Here is a 20,319-nt window from a genome sequence, read left to right as displayed (position 1 = left end):
AAAGAGAAACCCCAAACCAACTAGCAGTCATTCTCCATTCTCCTTGTCTGCCAGGCCCCCGACAACCACTTTCTATCTCTATGGATCTCTTTACTGATAATGACTAGTTTATTCTCTGTATCTATAGGTGTGTTTCATTTTATTATTTGTGTTCATTTGTTTTATAGTTCAGATTCCACATATAAATGACAACATACAGTCTTTGTCTTTCTCTGTATGACTTACTTCACTAAATATAATAACGTCTAGGTCCGTACATGTTGTTGCGAATGACAGAATTGGATTCCCTTTCATGTTGGAGTAATAGGCCCTTATGCATGTATGTTTTGTGTGTGTGTACATTTTGGTTTGTTTCCTTTTCCTTAAAAGAAAGATTCCAAAAAATATTGCTACAATTTATGTCAAAGAGTGTTTTGCCTATGTTTTCTTTTAGGACTTTTCCAGGTTTACACTGTGGTCTTTAATCTATTTTGAGTTTATGGTCGTATACAGCATGAGAAAATATCCTAATCTCATTCTTTTACATGTAGCTGATTTTTTCCAGCACCACTTATTGAAGAGACTGTCCTTTCCCATTGTCTGTTATTGCCTACTTTGTCATAGATTAATTGACCAAAAGTCATAGATTAATTGACCAAAAGTCATAGATTAATTGAATGTTGAAGTTTGTCCAAATCTTTTTCTGTTGAGATGATTATATGATTTTTATTCTCTGACCTTTTATTTTTTTAATTTAATTTTATTTTTTATCATTATTTTTTAATTTAAATTTATTTTAATTGGAGGCTAATTACTTTACAATATTGTATTGGCTTTGCCACACATCAACATGAATCTGCCACAGGTATACATGTGTTCCCCATTCTGAACCCCCCTCCCACCTCCCTCCCCGTACCATCCCTCTGGGTCATCCCAGTGCACCAGCCCCAAGCTTCCTGTATCCTGCATCGAACCTGGACTGGCGATAGCTTCATATATGATATTATACATGTTTCAATGCCATTCTCCCAAATCATCCCACCCTCTCCCTCTCCCACAGAGTCCAAAAGACTGTTCTATCCATCTGTGTCTCTTTTGCTGTCTCGTATACAGGGATATTGTTACCATCTTTCTAAATTCCATATATATGCATTAGTATACTGTATTGGTGTTTTTCTTTCTGGCTTACTTCACTCTGTATAATAGGCTCCAGTTTCATCCACCTCATTGGAGCTGATTCAAATGTATTCTTTTTAATGGCTGAATAATACTCCATTTTGTATATGGAGCTTTCTTATCCATTCATCTGTTGATGGACCTTTCAAAGTCTTTTTAAAATTCATTTATTTACTGGCTATGCAGGGTCTTCACTGCTGCATGGGCTTTTCTCTAGTTAGAGTGAGCGGGGGCTACTCTTGAGTTGCAGAGCACACGCTTCTCACTGTGGTGGCTTCTACTGCTGTGGAGCATGGGCTCTAGGGCACGTGGGCTTCAGTAGCTGTGGTGTGAGGGCTTAGCAGTTGTGGCTCCTGGGCTCTACAGCACAGGTTCAATAGTTGTGGCACACAGGCTTAGCTGCTCGGCAGCATGTAAGATCTTCCCAGACCAGGGATCAAACCCATGTCTCATGCATTGGCAGGCAGATTCCTTACCGCTGAGCCACCAGCCCCTATTCTTCAAATTTTTAACGTGGTGTATCACATTGACTGATGTGCAGATATTAAATTATTCTTGCCTCCCTGGGATAAATCCCACTTGACCAAGGTGTATGATCCTTTTAATATTGTTAACATAATGATTTGATTTCCTAATATTTTGTTGAGGATTTTTGTGTCTATGACCATCCGTGATGTGTGTGTGTGTGCTAAGTCACTTCAGTCTTTGTGACCGTGTGGACCATAGCCCACCAGCCTCTTCTGTCCATGGGATTCTCCAGGCAAGAATACTGGAGTGGGTTCCCATGCCCTTCCCCAGGGGATCTTCCCAACCCAGGGATCGAACCACATCTCTTATATCTCCTGCATTGGCAGGCATGTTCTTTACCGCTAGCACCACCTGGGAAGCTCTCATCCATGATATTTGCCTATAATTTTCTTTTTCTGTGATATCTTTATCAGGTTTCAGTATCAAGGTGATGCTGGCTTTGTTGAATGAGTTCAGTGCAGTTGTCCTGAAATTTTTTGGAATAGTTTAAGAAGGATAAGTAAGTCTTTTCTAAATGTTTGGTAGAATTCACCTGTGAAGCTATCTAGTCCTGGACTTTGGTTTGTTGGGAGTTTTATTTTATTACTGATTCAATATCATTACCTGTAATTGGTCTGTTCATATTTCCTGTTTCATCTTGGTTCAGGCTTGGGAGATTGCACGTTTCTAGGAACTTGCCTATTGATTCTAGGTAGTCCATTTTATTATAGTTATTTTAGTAGTCTCTTAGGCACCGTTGTATTCCTGTGGTGTTGGTTTAACTTCTGCTTTTTATCTGATTTTATTAATTTGGGTCCTCCCTTGGACCCTGGGATCTCTGGGGGTTCCAGGTCTAGTGCCTGTACACCGGAGTGTGGGGACAAGTCCTGGGCCTTCTAGTGGAAGGGCCTTGTCCAGTAGTGGCTCTGGGCTCTGGGGGTATTAAGGCAGCCTGTCTGCTGGTAGGTGGTGCTGTGCCCCACGCCGGGTAGTTGCTTGGCCTGAGGTGTCCCATTATTGGTGTCAAAAGCCTGGTGGGTAGGGCTGAGTCCTGGCACTAATAAGCTAGAGGAAGGATAAAAAAAATGACACTTGCAGCACCAGTGTCCTGTGGCAGATCGAGCTCCCAGGAATGGCTGCTGCCAGTGTTTATATCCCTGGGATGAGCCCCAGTTTCCTCTTGCGTCTCCAGGAGACTCTCCAAGATCAGCAGGTGGGTCTAATCCAGGTTCCTTTCCCTGGGTCCTGGAGCATGTGAGATTTTGTATGCACGCTTTAAGAGTGGAATCTCTATTTCCCCCAGCCCTGTAGGTCTCCCAAAAGTAAGCTCTGCTGGCCTTCAAAGCCAAACATTCTAAGGGCTTGTTTTTCCAGTTCAAGACCCCCAGGCTGGCGAGCTTGATGTGGGGCTCAGATCCCTTATTCCTCGTGGAGAACCTCTGAAATTGTCATTATTTTCTCAGGGGGTATGGGTCTTGACAACTTCTTACCTCTTACTTGTCTCCTTGTGATTCCTTCTCTACGTTTTTACTTGTAGATCTTCTCTGGTAGAAACCCGTCTTTCTCATCAATAGTTGCTGTACAAATAGTTGCAGTTTTGTGTGCCCATGAAAGGAAGTGAATAGAAGTGGAGTCCTTCTACTCCACCATCTTTCCACACTGTCTTGATTACAATACCTTCATAGTTTTGAACTTGCTAAGTGTGAGTTCTCCAACATTATTGTTGTTATTGCTTCAAGATCATTTTGGCTTTTATGAGTTCCTTGTTGTAGTTTTCAGTATATAATCTTGCATTTCTTTTCTTAAATGTATTGAATATCTTTACTGAATATCTTCAAGTTTATTGATACTTTCTTCTGCCAGTTAAATCTGTTCTTAAGTCCTTCTAGTGAATTTTTCCTTTCAGTTTTACTTTTCAACTACAAATTTTCTGTTTGGTTCTTTTTATCATTTCTATCTCTTTACTAATATTCCTTTTTTGTTGAGACATCATTCTTACGCTTTTCTTTTATTCTTTAAACATGGCTTCTGTTAGTTCTTTGAACATATTTATAATAATTGAATTAATATTTCTGTCTAGTAAATCCAACATCTGGACTTCTTCAAGGATGGTTTCTATTGGCTGGGATTTTTTTTTTCTATAAACAGAACATACTTTTTATTCATTTGTATGTTTCATAATTTTTTGTTGAAAATTGAACATTTAAAAAAATATAATGTGACCATTGACCATTCTGTACACCCAATTCCCCTCCTTCCTAGGATTTGTTGTAGTTCCTGTTGGTTATTATTTGTTGTTGCTGCTGCTGCCTGTTTAGCAACTTTTCTGAATTCATTCTGCAAAGTCAATATTCCTTATTATGTGTGGCCACTGAAGTCTCTGCTCAGTTAGCTGGTTGTTGTTTAGTTGATAAATCCAACTCTTTGCAACCCCATAGACTGTATCCCACCAGGTTCCTCTACCCATGGGATTTCACAGGCGAGAATACTGGAGTGAGTTGTCATTTCCTTCTCCAGGGAATTTTCCCAACCCAGGGATCGAAACTGGGTCTCCTACTTTGCAGGCAGATTCTTTATTACTGAGCCACAGCGGAAGCCCTCAGTTAGCTTAGTGGTCAGTTAATGAATAGACAGAGATTTCCTAAACATCTTGAACCAATAAGTCTCTCAGCCTTTGGCAGCTTCCTCTCAGCTTCCTCTGTGTGCATTTTAAAGCATGAATTCACTGGTCAGATGAGCATTTTACAACTCTGCCTTAGCTGCATTCTTCTTACTCGTGTAGATCCTCAAGGTCAGCCACAGATGAGAGATAAGGGCTTTCTCAGATCTTTCCTGGGCCTGTGCATAGCTCTGTTCGTGCAGGTGGACTTTCAGATTCCCAGGGATTTGTCAGAGCTTGCCAAGGCCCCTAGTCAAAACCTCATTCTCCAGTTTTTTCTTTTACATTTTTGCTCAGCTCCTTGTTAGTTGCAACCACTGCCTCAGGCAGCTGCAATGTTAGAAAACTTTCCAATGATAAAGAATTTTAAATAAGAACTCAGAGTAAATAACCCAAAAGTAGGCATTGTCGTGCACGTCACCCAGTCGTGTCCAACTCTTTGTGACCCCAGGGGCTGTAGCCCACCAGACTCCTCTATCCATGGAATTTTCCAGGCAGGAATACTGGAGTGGGTTGCCATTTCCTTTCCCAGGGGATCTTTCTGACCCAGGGGTTGAACTCGTGTCTCCACATTGGCAGGCAGATTCTTCACCACTGTGCCGCCTGGGAAGCCCATATAAGTAGGAATTAAGTGACTCAATAAAGGTCACAAATCAATAGCCTAAAGTAGTCAGGACTCATAACACAAAAGAGAAAACTGAGCTCATAAAAAAAAAATTGGTAATATAGCATCAACATATTTTGTTCTTAGTTCTGCATATGACACTGTGTCAGGAAGACACAAAGGATTTTACTGAGTTTACTGGGTTACTGAAAATAGAATATCTTATGTCAAGGGGACAGCAACTCTTTAGCAGTATTTAATGAAACGTTTTGCTCAATATTCCCTCTTTTCAAAAGAAGCTAGGAATCTAGATTTTGTTCCTTATTTTAAAAATAATAAACAGTGCACAGAACAAAGGACATTTCCAGGTTTAGTTCAGACTGATGTTCACCATTTTGGAAACTCTGTAATACTTGGATAAAGTCTATGTTAAAGAGAATATAGAAATATCTGATTTAAATAAATGAAGTTCCAAATACAAGCAATGATCTTCTTAACATATGCACAAAACACCAAAATTTATGTTAACAGCAATATAGCTGAAAGATGGTCAGAATGGGTTTCAGAAAATGTTTTTGCAACCTGATTATATTGCTTAGTAGATATACAGGAACATCATCTACTCGTCACTCTTTGATAAGAATAAAGTGACACATGGAAAATGCCTGGGAAGTCATGAAGTACTTTAAAAATTCATAGCATCATAATTAAATTGTATTAATAATATTATTAATTTCTTAAAAAAAAAAAAACTTTCCACTGACTATTTTCAACAAATGTCCTAACAGTAATGTTGTTTGCACAGAGAAAGTTCTGAAAGCTCTGAGAATCCATCTTTACAGACAATTTGCAAATAGGTCACAGAGTGACAACTCTCTGAAAATGAAGCTTTTTGGAGCACTCCAAACCCATTCTTTCCCCTCCCTCTTGACCGCTAGTTTGCTGGCCTTCATGGCTATCACAGTTGCAAGGTTGTTGGTTTCGAAGGCTACCTAAAGAGGTGGGGTGAGAGGGATGGGAACAGGGATGGGAACAAGTTAAAATGTCATGATCTCACTGTGCTTAACGAGATTTAGCCATTTTTCTTAGACAAATGCTCCTCGAATTGCTGCAAGTTTTGGTGATTTCTAGAGTCCTGAAAAAGTTGACTTTGTTTTTGCTTATCACTTTTCTAGAGAAGGGGGTTTTTCAGAGGTCCTTGCTCCACCATTTTGTAAGTGTGTCTCTCGAAGAAACATATATAAATATCTTTTTGATTCAAGTCTACATTTTTTGTTTTCCTTCTACTCACACAATAGAATACATCTTTCCTCTTCTCTCCTTCAGTGAGTGAATTAAAATCAGAGAAGAGAGATGAAAAAACATATTTTCCGATTTTCTTCAGTAGTTTCCTTGTGTTATAGAGGAAAGTGTTAGGTAGGAGAAAGCTGTTTCTTTCCAAAGAAACAAATATAAATCCATAAGTACAGGCTTTCCAGTTCTGTGATAGTCACAAAATGAACTGGGACAGGAAGATGTGTTCGATTAAGGAGTATTGGAAAGGGTATGTAATATTCTATTAAAAAAAAAAAAAAAGTGCTTTAATGCCTGAGTTTCCTACACAGAGAAGAATGTAGTTTCTACACAGGCCAGGTAGGTTATGATTACTCAACTCCGAATCTCACTTTGCCAGTATTAACTCCTTTCCATAGCTTCCTTCACATATCAGAGGCTGAGGTGAATGAGATGCAAAATAAACCATGATCAGTACATTCCCCTTCTTGAGTGAAACTGGAACTGGTAAAGGGTCACAGAAACTGGGAGAGATTCGTTCCTGGTGATATCTTGGGCCAAATTCCAGAAGCCCAAGGGAGGAGTGGGCAGGACATTTGCATGTATGACATCGCCCGGAAGATCCAGCCCCAGAGCATATAAACAGGTGAGTTGTCGCTTTTACCCAGTTCCGGGCTCAGCAGTTTGCAAGCAGATTGAAACCATGGCAATCCTGAGGTCCCTGCTTCTGCCACTGGGGTTGCTTCTATGCCTCTGGCTTCTGTGTTCTCCGGCCAGCTGTACAAATTCCACTACCAATTGCAAGCCGTTCTTGTCGGTCACCACCAAGAAATCCTCACTAATCCACATCAGCCCAGATATCTATAAGAGCAACACACTCTACACAGGTAAGTAGAAGCCATTCTCTCTGCTTTCCTTTGTTCTCTGAAGAGAGATCAAGCCAGAATTGCAGGACATACCCCTCCATCCCTGCTCTCAATGACACACGCAAAGCGTGTGTCTTTGACCTGGCTGGGACGTCGACTGCAGAAGGGAGAATGAGAATGTGGGAATGGGTGGATTGGGTGGGACGCTTCCTGCATGTCCCCTCTGTGAAGCTGAGCCACGAGAGTCAAGATGCCCCAACACTCAGGTTAAGCAAGTCGCAGCAAGAGCACAACTGTGGCAAGTTCTCTCACTTAAAGTGGACTTAAACTGTCTGTCTTTGGGAGGGGGGAGGCATTTTTATTATTTTAAGAAGCAATAATTGCACCTCAGTTTGTGGTCTTTTCCCATCCACTTGATAAAACGATGCCACCATGGATGACTGTGTACTGTGCAACTCCAGGAAACACTGCTCACATTCAGTCTATGGGCAGAACATCCAGTGAGTAAGACATGGGCAGAACATCCAGTGAGTGAGACAGGGAAAGCGTTACGCCCCACCCGGTAAATGAGGAGTGTGAAGCTGAGAGAAGTTAAATGACTTGCTCAGGGTCTCACAGCTAGTAAGTGGCAGAAGTGCCTCTTGAATCTTAGTCTTTTCATTCTGAATCCAGTGCTTTTCCTTGATGTGCCTAGAACTATTATATAAACATCCCTTTGGGGATCAGTCAGACCTGCAAGTCAAGGCAAGTGCTCTCTAATACAACGTTCATAATAACAATAAATTTAATATGGTTGTTTACATGTACCAATACATTTAGCCCTCACAGTGACCTGCTGGGTAGATGCTGTTGTCATCCCCTGTTTGTAAATGAGAAAACAGGCAGAGATGCCAGGGAATCGTTCAGGTCACAGAGCCACTTAAATGATGGATCTGGGATCTGAACTTGAGCTTTCTAGCTTCAGAGACCCTTCTCTTAATCACAACACTGTACAGCTCTCAATTACAGGAGTGAGAGCTGAGACATCTTCCTGTGTTCTGAGTACTGATCTAAGGGGAAACGCTAGTATCATCTGCATTTTACAGATGAGAACTGAGGCACCGGGGAGTTACAGTTTTGTCCAAGGTCACTAGTAGAGTGTACCGCTAATATTTGAACCTAAATAATAGCCACGAGTTGTCCAGCTTTGTCCAGTCAGGCCGTCCAGCTTCAGAGTCTGCCTCCTCATCTACCATGTTACCCTGCCTCTGTTAGAACTCTCACCAGATTTTGCAGAGAACACTGGAGTGGTCCCCACACCCACGGTCCACAGATTGCAGGCTTGAGCAGGAGAATGACTGTCGCCTGCCTCCACACACTCATTCTGGCTAGTCCTTTTTCCTGTTTTTTCCCCCCTTGGGGACTGTCACTAGGTGCCTCGGCTGTGGCAAGGCTCCCTATGTCTGACTCCCTCAGGCAGCAGATCTTGTTCTAACCAAGGCAGGGAGGATGATCTTGTGATCCAAGATGAGGCCCAGGAGGTGTGGGCTTGTGTACAGGGAAGAGTGGGAGCTTGCATACAGGGAAGGATCTGGGTGGTCAGAGATCTCAGATGTGTGACTTAAGATAACAAACACATCATGAGGTGAGGAATTTTGCTGTTGAAATGGAAGAGAAAGAAACCTATCTTGTGAAGATGCAAAGGGTGTGGGTGGGGCAGTTAGAGGTGGTGGTGGCAGAGAAACCTTCTGAAAGTAGGAACACAGGAGAAAGAAGAATCAAAAGACGATCCGTAAGACGACCCATAAGGGAACGTGCCAGATGAGACGGACATGGCATTTACCGAGGCATCAGGTACCAGAAGCAGAAACTAAGACTCATGAACATCTGCTATGCATCATGCATGTCTCTAAACTTCATCTGATTTCCTCTCTGTCCAGAAATGTGCTAAAGCTTTGTGATAAACTGACTCACTGTAGGAATGATTTAAGTTGAGAGTCAAAATCCTATGCCCTTGGATATATGATGTATCAGATTCCACACCTGGAATTACACAACAGGCTCCATGATTTCCTTGTGTCATTACAGGACCTCATGGGATTCCCAGGACTTCTGGGAAGACCAAGTGAATGTCCACACAGGCCAACTGCTTCTCCTTATTTTAATATTGATTTTTTTTTTTAATTTCAGGGTTTGTGTTAAATGGTTTGGCAGGTTTCAAGGTACAGTTGCAGCTCATGCAACATCATAGAACAGGTTCCCTGGGTCTGCCTTAATATCAGTCAAAGAAATTCGTAAGGCAGTAGCATTTATAATACATTATAATGTGCGGGGTAAGCATCTGCCTCTGGTTTTACTTTGACAGGCAAGAGAAATTTAACTTGCTTGCCTTTTTTCCTGAACCTTCAGCTTTAAGGTACTGTGCAACTCTGGATGCATAACTTTTTAAAAAATCAGTGAGCAGCTACTTCGTGCTTTCCAGGTACCCAGCACTGGATTGCCCAGATCCACAGGAGAAACTACAGTTCCGGTACAAGTCAGAATGTAATTAAGTCCTCAACTCTATAGTTAAAAGCGTACATGATTCAGGAATGAGAGGAAAAGAGAGCAGGATCTTGGAGAGTAAGTAGGGGTGAGATGTGAGGCGAGAAGGAAAATTCCAGGCAGGCACCAGATATGAACAAGGGTGAGCGGCCGGCAAGCCAGGTGCATCTGCAGAATAGAGGAAGCTTCGCTATCCTAGAGGAGGGGTACAATCCGCAGAGTGAGTGGGGTTACAACAGTCACGAGAGCTGTGTGCTGGGTGTTGGGAACAACAGAACAGAAGCAGAAATACAAAACCAAAAATGTTTAGAGGCTCTAGAAAGAAAAGCACTTTGAAGATTTTGGACAGGTGTGGGTCCTCAGGTGGCAGTCTGAAGGGAGGGGGCCATGGAGGTCAGGAATCTAAATAATACAGAAAACTAGGAGGGATGAAAGGAGGATGTAAGCCAGAGAGAGAGAGAAAGCAGAAGGGCAAAGGCAAGCTCAGAGCCCCACTCCCTTCCCTCACCCTCCACAACAGGACCAAGACAGGCTTGATGATGACTGGATGACACTGTTGCTCATTAGCATCCACCCCACCACCATGCATAGGTATTAAGGACAAATATCAGGTTCTGGCTGAGCAAGTCAGAGCCAGGGGATCTGGCTCAGCAACCTTAACTGGCAAAAACAAACAGAACAGAGAACTGTTTCATGCTAAGAATAAAAATGACAACTTAGCCAACACCCACCAGTACTAAAGTTTTTACATTCCTCTCTTCACTATCCCAAGAACCTTTCAAGATAAAGTATCATGATCTCCACACAATGAAAGATAATGTCATTGTCCTCATACCTAGAACCAAGCCTAATGCAAAGCATAAATATTTGTGGAGTGAATGATGGACAGAAAAGAAACCAAGGATCAGAGGTGAAGTGACTTGGTCCTAAATCCTAGGGCTAGGATTCAGATCCAGGACTGTCTGCTTTTATCATGCTACATGATCAGTTTTCTTTATTTTGTAAAGGAGAGGCTGTTGAAGGAATTTGGGGTGGTTGGGAGGGCCCTAGAGAATAATACCCTTAGGATTGAGAAACTTGTTCAGAAGGGATCTTCTAAGGGAGGAAATGGACAAACTGAAATATTCTCTTGAAATTCCCTCCCTAATACACTTTGGAATGCTGAAAATAGCATGTGGAATTCACAAGTATCAGTAGCCCACGCCACTGTGGGCACACGCTGGGCTAAGTCAATAGGTAAGATTCACTGAGTAGAGGGGAACAGGGAACCCTGAGTGGTTATTTGATATTAGGTGCTTGGATTAGGGCCTCTGGGTCTCAGAGCCCCACCTCCCTTCCCTCACCCTCCACAGCAGAGACCAAGAACATCAGCATTTCTGGAGCCAGCAAATAGATTTTGTTTGACTAGGCAGTAACAGACCCTTATTTCCTGAAGCACTTCCCAGGAGGCCCACTTGAGCTTTTCAGATACATCTACAGCTTCAATCCCCTCACTTCACTATCGTGCCACCCACCCACCCACAAAGGACAGAACTCTCATCTCGCAGATAGGAACAGGACTCAAGAGGTTAAAAGTCAGCCAGGATCTCATCCCTGGTATGTAGCAAAGCCAGGACCAGAGCACAGGTCTTCTTTTGTCCACCTTTTCCTGTAGAAAACTTGGAAAACACACAAAAAAAGAACTAGGAAGAAAATAAAAATCATCTATAATTGCACAATCAGGAAATCCTCATAGCTAATATTGATGTACTTTCTTCCAGATTTTTTTCAACTTATTTTTTATTTGATAAAAATGGGGCCATACTTTATTTACATACTAATTGTAACTTTCTTTTTTCATATTTAATTTTGATTTTATGACCCCATCTCTCGTCTCACTGCACAGACAGCTGACTGTTTCCTTAATTCCTTCTAGTGTCAACTCAAGTGAGTCATGGTATTATCTCTGTGGTCTTGGAAGCACGGGACCAGAACAAGTCAGTCATTGGCTCCTGGGAAAACCCCAGCGACCATTGTGAAGGCAGAGCTGAGTACTACTTGAAGGGTAATTTCAGCACGCTCTTCAAGGCAAAATGGATGTCTCCTAATTCCACGGACATAACTACAGTCAAGATAAAGTAAGAAATGATCCATAAATGATTTGCTCTGGGGCTTTTACAATTTCATACTGGGTTTGTACAGTTTTATACTGACCTTGGAGGATTCAAAATACAATCCAGATATGATGTGAAGAATTCAGTAGCTGCACGCCTTTTCTGCCTCACCGTTCTTTGTCCTACGTTTTATCTGCAAAAGTTTATACATCACACATACACACACACACACACACAAGGTATGCTCAACAAACAGAAAAAAATTGGTGTTAAAGACAAACCCAGAGCTGGAGAGTAGTTAAAGCAAAATGAATGAATGAATGAATGGATAAACACAGATTTTATTTGGGACTATTGCAATAAAAGAAAAGAGAACTCAGTATAGAACCAGTCTCCGTTCTGAATACAACATGGGCAAGTGTGAGTTTATAGCCAAGAAACAGGGTAGAGGGTGAGCGGATGGAAAATCAGTAAGAGGAAACATCAAAACCTGTCAGAGGGACCCTGGCTACACTGACCTAAAAGGGTTCCTGCTGAAGGCAGGCCAAGGTGATCAGATATCACCTGGGGATAGTAGAGGATGAGGAATTCAATCAGATAATAAGGGTGATCAGATATCAAGGGTGGGAGGTTCTTGCTAAATTGACTTATGAGGAGTCTGGTTAAAGCTGGATTTTACAAGGAAGTGCACAGATGGGTAGGAGAAGGTTCTAGAACCTGACTAAAGTTTGGATTGAGAAAGAACTCATGTCATTGGCACCCAATTTGCTTCAAATTCTCTATATTCCCCTGCTACTTCCACCCAATTCACTCCTATTAGTCTGGGGCTGACAGAACTCCAGAGCCAGGCAGGGTTGGGGGCAGCAGTAGCAAACGGTTAAAAATAAAGACACTCATCCTGAAATCATCTGGCTACCTTAGCACTGCCCTCTCTGCCAAGCCCTGTGCAGTTGAAGGAGACTTGCTAAACTGAGGATGCAGAGAAGCTGCCTGTAGCCAAGAGCCTGCAGGACGGGTGCTCTTAGCCCCCACTGTTATTGAACCAAACCCTCCACTTGCCTGCTGCAAAATGCAGCCAATGTACTGACACTGGGTGGTGATGAAAGAAAGGATAGTGTTTACTGCAGGCACCGAGGGAGGAAAATGGGTGGCTCAGGCATGAAAGACCTGGTCTGATGGCCCTCAGGGAAGGTCCTTCAAAGGCCATATCTGGGGTGAAGTTTGCAAGGGGCATGACTTTCTTCTGATTCACCAGTGGTAGTGAGGTGACAGAGTGATGTTTCAGAAGTCCTAATCATCAGCCTTCTGATTCCAGACAGTCTGGGGTCTGTGTGCCTGTGGTCAGCATGTAGTTGGCGTCCTCCACCTGGGCAGGTGGTGGTCTTAATTTCTGAAGAACAACGCAAAAATACGTGTGATATTGTTATGTATATCCCTTGAAGAGAACTAGGAGTCTGTTTTGTCACTGAAGTATGGTTTCTTGACTGTCTTTCCCTTGTTTCTACCTTTCTTCACTTCCCTAATTAGTAACTGATGGTTCTGCTCTTTGGAACTCAAGGAGGGTCTAGGAAACTAAAGCCTTATTCAACAAACAAGAAATGGGGGAGTATGGAGGGGGTTTTGTACCAGAGTGGGCCTCCAGGTCCTGCTTGGTTTTAGTCCCCCCTTTTCTTTGATACTACTCAATCCTAAGGGGAATAGGAATAGGGAGAAGTGTCGGCATAAGAAAGAGAATAGAGTTTTGGATAGAGAGGTTAGTCATAAACTCAGCAGGGGATCTCAGGTTTAGCGGGACTCAGTTTCACCACTACACAGAGAATCATTTTTTAAAACATAGATGCATTTTGGAAATGGCTTGCTAGCAGAACGTGTGATGACTGTACAATAAAATTGGCTTCCTAGTGTCCCGCAAAATGAACACAGATTCTGAGGTGAGGCCACCGGGGACTCGCATTACAGTTTAAGAGAAAATTTCTCTCACTCCCAGTTAGGGATTTGTTTTCAGGTTCTCATCAAGGACCAAATGTTGTGAGGTTCCTATACTTTCAGACTGCCCTTTTGTACTGAAAGGGCAAGTCTGACCATTAGGCCATGTCCACTATGTCCAGGCCTTTGTAGACAGTGAGGATGGTCATGTTATCAGGCTTCTCTACCCTCTCCTGCCACACCCTGGGCCTGGTCAAACCTAGCTGTCTCTGGAGCTCTGGAGGGGGTACTGTTATGTCCACAGAGTGACTTGCAAGGGTAGAATCCAAAGGAAGCTGCTACCACCCAGCCTCACAATGACAGCAGCCTTTTAGAAGCCAGCCAGCACCAATGAGGGCAATGAATTTCCTTTCATCTCACCTCCTTAAGTCCTCCACACTTCCTGCAACAATAGATGGTTTGCGAAGTGCACATGCGACGTTGTCTGACAATGCCTTACTGTGCAGCGAGGCTGACGAGGGAAGGGAGGTAGCACCGGGGCTAGAGGAAGCCCACTGTGCTGGGTAGCACACAAAGGGGAACAGGAGGGAGTTCCTGCCCAGAATGTTACAGTGAGGACTGGGGAGGCAGGGCCTATGCAACAGTAATGACTGAGCTTATACATCACTTCCTCAGAAAGCATTCCCCGAAGCCCCACATCAAGTCCTGCTCCCAGTTTACTTACTCTCATCACTGCCACTGCTTCATCCAAACACGTGTCACAACGGTGACCAATTTACTCGTCAGTCGATTATTTGTTTCAAGTCTTTCTCTCTGAAGGGACTCGAAGTGCCACCAGGGTAAGAACCAGGTTTGCACTGTTCACCACTGTCCCCATAGCATCAAGCATAGTGGTTGGCATGTAGTGCACTCTCTTTAACTGTTAATGCCTGGACAAGATTGTTGTTGTTCAGTCACCAAGTCGTGTCTCACTCTTTGTGACCCCATGCACTGCAGCACGCCAGGCTTCCCTGTCCTTCACTATCTCACCGAATTTGCTCAAACTCATGTCCATCGAGTGGGTGATGCTCTCCAACCATCTCATGGACAAGAGCCTGATATAATAACAGACCCACTGATACTAGAACAACAGACCAAGCTGTACAGATCATTTAACAAACTCTGAGCACCACCTATGATGCTAAGTGTCAGGCGTTGTCGATGACAGAACTGGCCCTTGAGGAGCTGGCCCTCCAGTGTGAGGAGAGGCACACAGCTAGGCTGTGCAGTCTCCCTGCCGCAGACCTATCTGGGTTCATGACAACAGGGAAAAGCAATGTCATAGAGGCTACCGTTGAGTCTGTGGGCAGATGTGCCTGGGACTAGTATTACAAGCAGAAAGACTGGCCTGAACAAAGACTGCACTGTACACCAGCCTGTGCGGAGTACAGGGCGGTGGAGTAGATGGGGGACAGGAGTGGACATGAGCTCGTCTGGAGTAAGAGGTTCTCAGTCAAGCCAAAATAGAGAAGATCACTACTGAATGATCTGCTAGATGTGCTGTAAACTTGTTGTTCAGTCACTAAGTCCTGTATGACTCTTTGCAACCCTATGGATTACAGCATGTCAGGCTTCCCTGTCCCTCACTATCTCCCTGAGTTTGCTCAAACTCATGTCCATTGAGTCAGTAATGCTATCCAACCATCCCATCCTCTGTCACCCCGTTCTCCTCTTGCCCTTAATCTTTCCCAGCATCAGGGTCTTTTCCAAGGAGTCAGTTCTTTACATCAGGTGGCCAGAGTATTGGAGTTTCAGCTTTAGCACCAGTCCCTCCAATGAATATTCAGGAATGATCTCCTATTTAGCATTGACTGGCTTGATCTCCTTGCTGTTCAAGGGACTCTCAACAGTCTTCTCCAACACCATGGTTCAAAAGCATCCATTTGTCAGTGCTCAGCTTTCTTTATGGCCCAACTCTCACATCCATATGTGACTACTGGAAAAACCATAGCTTTGACTAGACGGACCTTTGTTGGCAAAGTGATGTAAATAAAGTGATATGCTTATAAAGTATGTAAGCACAAAAGGAACTAAGAGGTTGGGGTCCCCTAGGAAGGCAGCCATATGAGCTGAGCTTGTGAATTCCTCACCATTAACTCTCCTCGATTTGCCCTCCACAGCATCTACACTGTCAATTCCCTGAGAAATGCTGAACTTGATTCCATAACACTGCCAGAAGTTGGTAAGTTCCTCTGCAGCCTATTTACATATCTGGCAGTGAAATCCATCAGCCTGGAAAATAATCTTGTGGGTGCCCTAGAAAAAAAAAAGAGTCTACTTGTGCATTACCCAGATACCAGCTGAGTCTTTCAGCACCTTGAGATCTCATAAGATAAACTCAACCCTGTGCCCTGTGGGAAACGAAAGCCAGTTCTAGCGGGCCTTTTATTCTCATGGTCACTTGTGGCTCCAGACTCCAGCTTCCTCAGGAGCTCTTTCCATATCTGCAGGGATATGTTCCTTCCTCAATTTCCGTAATAATCGCCCCTCGCACAAAGCCTTCATAGGTATAGCAGACCCTACTGAAGAGTTTAAGGGAAGAGAAGAGGGATTTGTACAAAGAAGGGCTGATAACAATGAAAACCAATAATGCCACTAGTTCTCAAGGTGGCCTCTGGCCTCCAACACAACCAGGGATTTCCACTTACCTTTACCAGGCTGTCGTCCTCGACTTCAAACCATCGCGAGGCTCCTTGCCCTCTTTCTCTCCTTTCTCTGCCCCTTTCCTTCTCTCTTATCTCTCTCTGGGAAGCTAAAATGAATTCAAGAAACAGGTTCAGAAAAGATAGGTAGCTTGCCAAAGGCTGCACAGAAACTAACGACAAAACCAGGACTCAAATTCCACATCTTGTACTTCTCTCCACTTTTCTTGAACTTACATTAAAACTATAAATACAATCTTTTTTTTTTTTTAATTAAGTTTTAAAATACAAGCTTCGGCCAAGAACAGGAAACATTAGTCTTTCTCAATGCCCAGACAACAGGTCTTCCTCGTGAGCCCTCAAACACTGAAATACATCTAGTATGCTGCCCATTTTCCTGTCAGTCAAGCATTGCAAATGTGGTCAAAGACATATCTGTTTTCCACAACAGATGTTAACGTGATCATGCCAAATCAAGCTATTTTACAAAAACATTAACTGTTTCTTTGGTGGCTTCCCTTTGTGAAAAGATTGGGATATTATTCTCTTTCCAGGACATTTTCAAAATGAACACTCATATACATACAAGGAAAAGAAAATAAAGTTTGTTTCTAGTCAGGACCCCTTGGTGCTCAGTTCCTCAGTCGTGTCCAACTCTTTGTGACCCTATGGGCTATAGCCCGCCAGGCTCGTCTGTGCATAGAGTTTTTCAGGCAAGAATACTGGAGTGGGTTGCCATTTCCTACTCCAGGGGATCTTCCTGACCCAGAGATTGAACCCATGTCTCATGCGTCTCCTGAACTGGCAGGCTGATTATCACTGAGCCACCTGGAAAGCCCCCCAGAACTCCTTAGCTCCACACTAATAAAATCAAGATTTTGAAAAAATAAGGAAAAGAAAGCATTTGTGTTCAGACTTTTGGGTCAGTGCTGTGCTAGAGAAACATTTGCCCTGAGGAAATGCTAAATGAGATAGACAATGCTACAAAGCTGGAAGGCACTTCCAGGTGAGCAGAATGCGGACAGGTCTGAGCAAATTACTGGGCATTTCCCTCCTCCTTCTTTATAGTCCCTTCCATGGTTCACTCAGACCATTGGAGGTGTCATTGCCAAGCTCCAGCTTTCCAGGAGCAGACAGCCTCCCAGGGATATAGGCCTAGCTTTCTCTGCTTCTTTGCAAGGCAACCTCAGAGAAGCAACATGTGGTCAGATCACCGTGAGAATGACCAGTGCCTCAGACACCACGAAAATGGATTCATGGGTTTGGACAGGACTTGTTTACACTTCCTTGAAAGCAGAGTTAGCCATCCTCAGGTCTGGATGGTGTCTAGCTCTTACAACCTTTGAAATTAGCAAAAATTAAATATTTGTACTGATTGATCAAATATAATATTAAGGACATGAGGACATTTGAGGGCAGACTACTTTCCCAATAGTTAATTCGGTAGTTATATAAGTTCAGTATAAATTCGGTAGTTATATAAGTTCAGTATAAAGTCCTTCTTCCATAGACCTTAAGGTCAGAGTGTTTATTTTTTGATCCTTGACATTCTGTACCCCCTGGCTTCCCTCTCCTCTACACACACTCAACCCTTGAGAAAGGGCCACTGAATTGTGCCTATGAACTCTGGTCCCAGCACTCTCTCACATTAGCCTCCCTTCTGTAGTGCCCACTCACCACCAAAAAGAGGTTCTGATGCCAGTGTTGTTTTTTTTTCCCCCAGGGACTGTGACCGTCAAGCACGTCTCAACCAAGCAGGTCATAACGACCCCAACCCACAAACCAACCCCGGCCCCGCCAAAACCAACCACAAACCCACAGAAAACAACCACAAACCACTCCATACCAACCACTAGCCTCCCCAAGCCAACCACAAGCCTCTACACATCCCACCCCAAACTAACCACAACCCACAAAAGCTCAGCCAACAGAGCCTTCCTCTGCCCCGTGAGAGAGGCCATCCAGATCCTGTTCATCTTTCTCATCAGCACACTCCTCTTCTAGAAGGAAGCGGAGGGAATGACTGCTCCTGGCTCTGCTGCATCCTTCCGTGTTCAGTCCCAACCCAGGGCTCTGACCTGTGTGAATGACCTCTGTGAATGATTTGCGCTCTCAGACGTAAAACACTACTGCCACTGCTTCAGATCCAAATGGAGACCTGAGGGTCACCTAGACCCGATCTAGGTGTAACCTGGAATTCTGGCTCCTAACCGAATGTGCTGGCAGCCAGTTCCCTAGCCAATCTAAACTTCTATTTAGATGTGAAACCAGTAGCATCTAAAGGGCAAGAAAATAACAATGTACCGTGTCTGAGTAGCCAAGGATAATAGAAAGGCATTATTTTCTGTCATACCAAATAGACTGTACCTCAAGCAAGAATAATGAATGTGTTAAATTCAAATATGTCTTTAACGAGTGATTAACTGAAAATACAGAAAATGTCATCTAATCTTATTCACTTATGTGAGCATTAAAAAGAAATCAATGGATTTAAAATAGATAATTAATAAAGACCAATTGTATAGCACAGGTAGCTCTACTCAATATACCATAGTGACCTATAAGGGAAAAGAATCTTAAAAAGAGTGGATATATGTATATGTAAAACTGATTCACTTTGCTATACACCTGAAACTAACACATTTTAAATCAACTATATGCCAATAAAAATTTTTTTAAAAAAAAACCAATGGAATGGTGAGAGTATGTGTTTTTAAGGCCAGATATAAGAGTAAAATTTTAATTTTTCTCAGGTGCAATTTGGTCATTTTTCCCCTCCTGGTAATTTCCACTAAAACAAAAGGGCAAAATATTTATAATACTCATAATGTAATATAAAGCCAAAAGAAAGCATGGCATTTCCAATAAAAAGCAACCCCATTTTCTTTTAAAAGTCATGCTAAATTCCAGGATGCCAACATTCAGTGACTGGGTGCCAGCTTCCAGCTGGCCTTTCTCAGGGACCGCTTCTGTCAGTCTCTTCTTTTCCCTGTGAATAGGGCATACTTTCCCATTTTGTATGTCTTTAATTTTTGTCAAAAACAACATTTTGAATATTACAATGTGGTAACTCTGGAAACCAGATTCTGCCTTCCCATCAGGGAATGTTGTTAAGGGTTGCAATTATCCATTTGTCTAGTAACTTTTCTACACTGATTTTGCAAAGACCGTGTTCCTTGTTGAATGTGGTCCCTGAAGTCTCTTTTCTGTTATCTCAGTGGCCAGCCAGTGACCTGACAGATTTTCATATATGTCAAAATCTAGCAGCCTCTTTCCTCATTAAGCATTCCCCTAACAACTGGAGTTCAGAACAAGTTGACCCTGACAGATTTTGCTAGCTTAAGGAAGGTCTCTCAGTGGAGGGACAAATTCTGTGAGGTCCTTACTCTACCATTTCCTGTGACATCATTTGGTAGCCACTATGAGTATTTGCCAGGCACTGTACTATGCGTTTTATGTGGCATCATCTCTCTTAACCCTCACAACAACCCAAAAGATAGAGCCATTTTACAGAGGAGGACACTCAGGCAGAGAGAGAGAGAAATAACTTTCCCAAAGTCACTCAGTGAACAGGTAGTGAAGCTGGGTTTTGAAGAGTGGGCTACACCACTTCAGAGCCTGCACCTTTACCTAGAACACCTTCAGGGCTCCCTGAGCAGCTCCTACATCACCTGGGATCCCCCAGAATAACCAGCTTCCCAGGGTCAAATGACAGGGAGAGGGCGTGGGTGTGTCTCGCTATCACGACAAGCAGGCTGCATGCTCCAGCGATGCTCCTCCAGCCTCCACTTCTCTGCCACCATCTCCAAGATAAGTTGCAGTGAGTGAACCCTAACCCAACAAGCTAGGAATGAATTTCATATTTGTCATTCATCGCCCAACCTGATGCCTCAGCTCAGATTCATTGTGGAAGGTGACAAATACTGGAGCCTCAGCAAAGACACTATCTGAAACTGGAAAATGTTTAGACTCAAAGAAATCTGGTGTAGATGAATTCAGACAAGCAGTACACTGGATTAGGAGACAAGAAACC

The 20,319-nt window shown here is 43.1% G+C and overlaps 2 protein-coding genes across 20 annotated transcripts in view; one reads left to right on the top strand and one right to left on the bottom strand.

Annotated features, from left to right (window-relative positions):
- PTS (6-pyruvoyltetrahydropterin synthase) overlaps nt 1-20,319 on the bottom strand; it is a 255,496-nt gene that overhangs the window by 180,980 nt on the left and 54,197 nt on the right. For 18 of the 19 annotated variants that reach the window (XR_009741115.1, XR_009741092.1, XR_009741101.1 and 15 more), the window contains one exon: nt 16,293-16,396. The gene's annotated coding sequence lies outside the window, so the exon portion shown is untranslated. Of the gene's footprint in view, nt 1-5,282; nt 16,167-16,292; nt 16,397-20,319 lie in introns of those variants that run through there. The other variant, XR_009741111.1, reaches the window with a different exon arrangement.
- On the top strand, nt 6,901-18,972 carry LOC133261742 (placenta-expressed transcript 1 protein). Its single transcript, XM_061440304.1, has 4 exons — nt 6,901-7,084; nt 11,502-11,703; nt 15,765-15,826; nt 18,010-18,972. The coding sequence occupies exons 1-4, from the start codon at nt 6,901-6,903 to the stop codon at nt 18,288-18,290; spliced, it is 729 nt and encodes a 242-aa protein (XP_061296288.1). The 3' UTR covers nt 18,291-18,972.

Source organism: Bos javanicus, chromosome 15, assembly GCF_032452875.1.
Source record: "Bos javanicus breed banteng chromosome 15, ARS-OSU_banteng_1.0, whole genome shotgun sequence".
In the NCBI taxonomy this organism is placed as follows: domain Eukaryota; kingdom Metazoa; phylum Chordata; class Mammalia; order Artiodactyla; family Bovidae; genus Bos; species Bos javanicus.
This window is presented reverse-complemented; position numbering and strand designations above follow the sequence as displayed.

What these genes read in the sequence shown, in the direction of transcription:
- LOC133261742 (XM_061440304.1), top strand. Translation starts at nt 6,901, where the DNA reads ATGGCAATCCTGAGGTCCCTGCTTCTGCCACTGGGGTTGCTTCTATGC. An exon ending in GAGCAACACACTCTACACAG is followed by an intron (nt 7,085 to 11,501) that starts GTAAGTAGAAGC and finishes AATTCCTTCTAG; the next exon opens with TGTCAACTCAAGTGAGTCAT. An exon ending in CATAACACTGCCAGAAGTTG is followed by an intron (nt 15,827 to 18,009) that starts GTAAGTTCCTCT and finishes TTTTTCCCCCAG; the next exon opens with GGACTGTGACCGTCAAGCAC.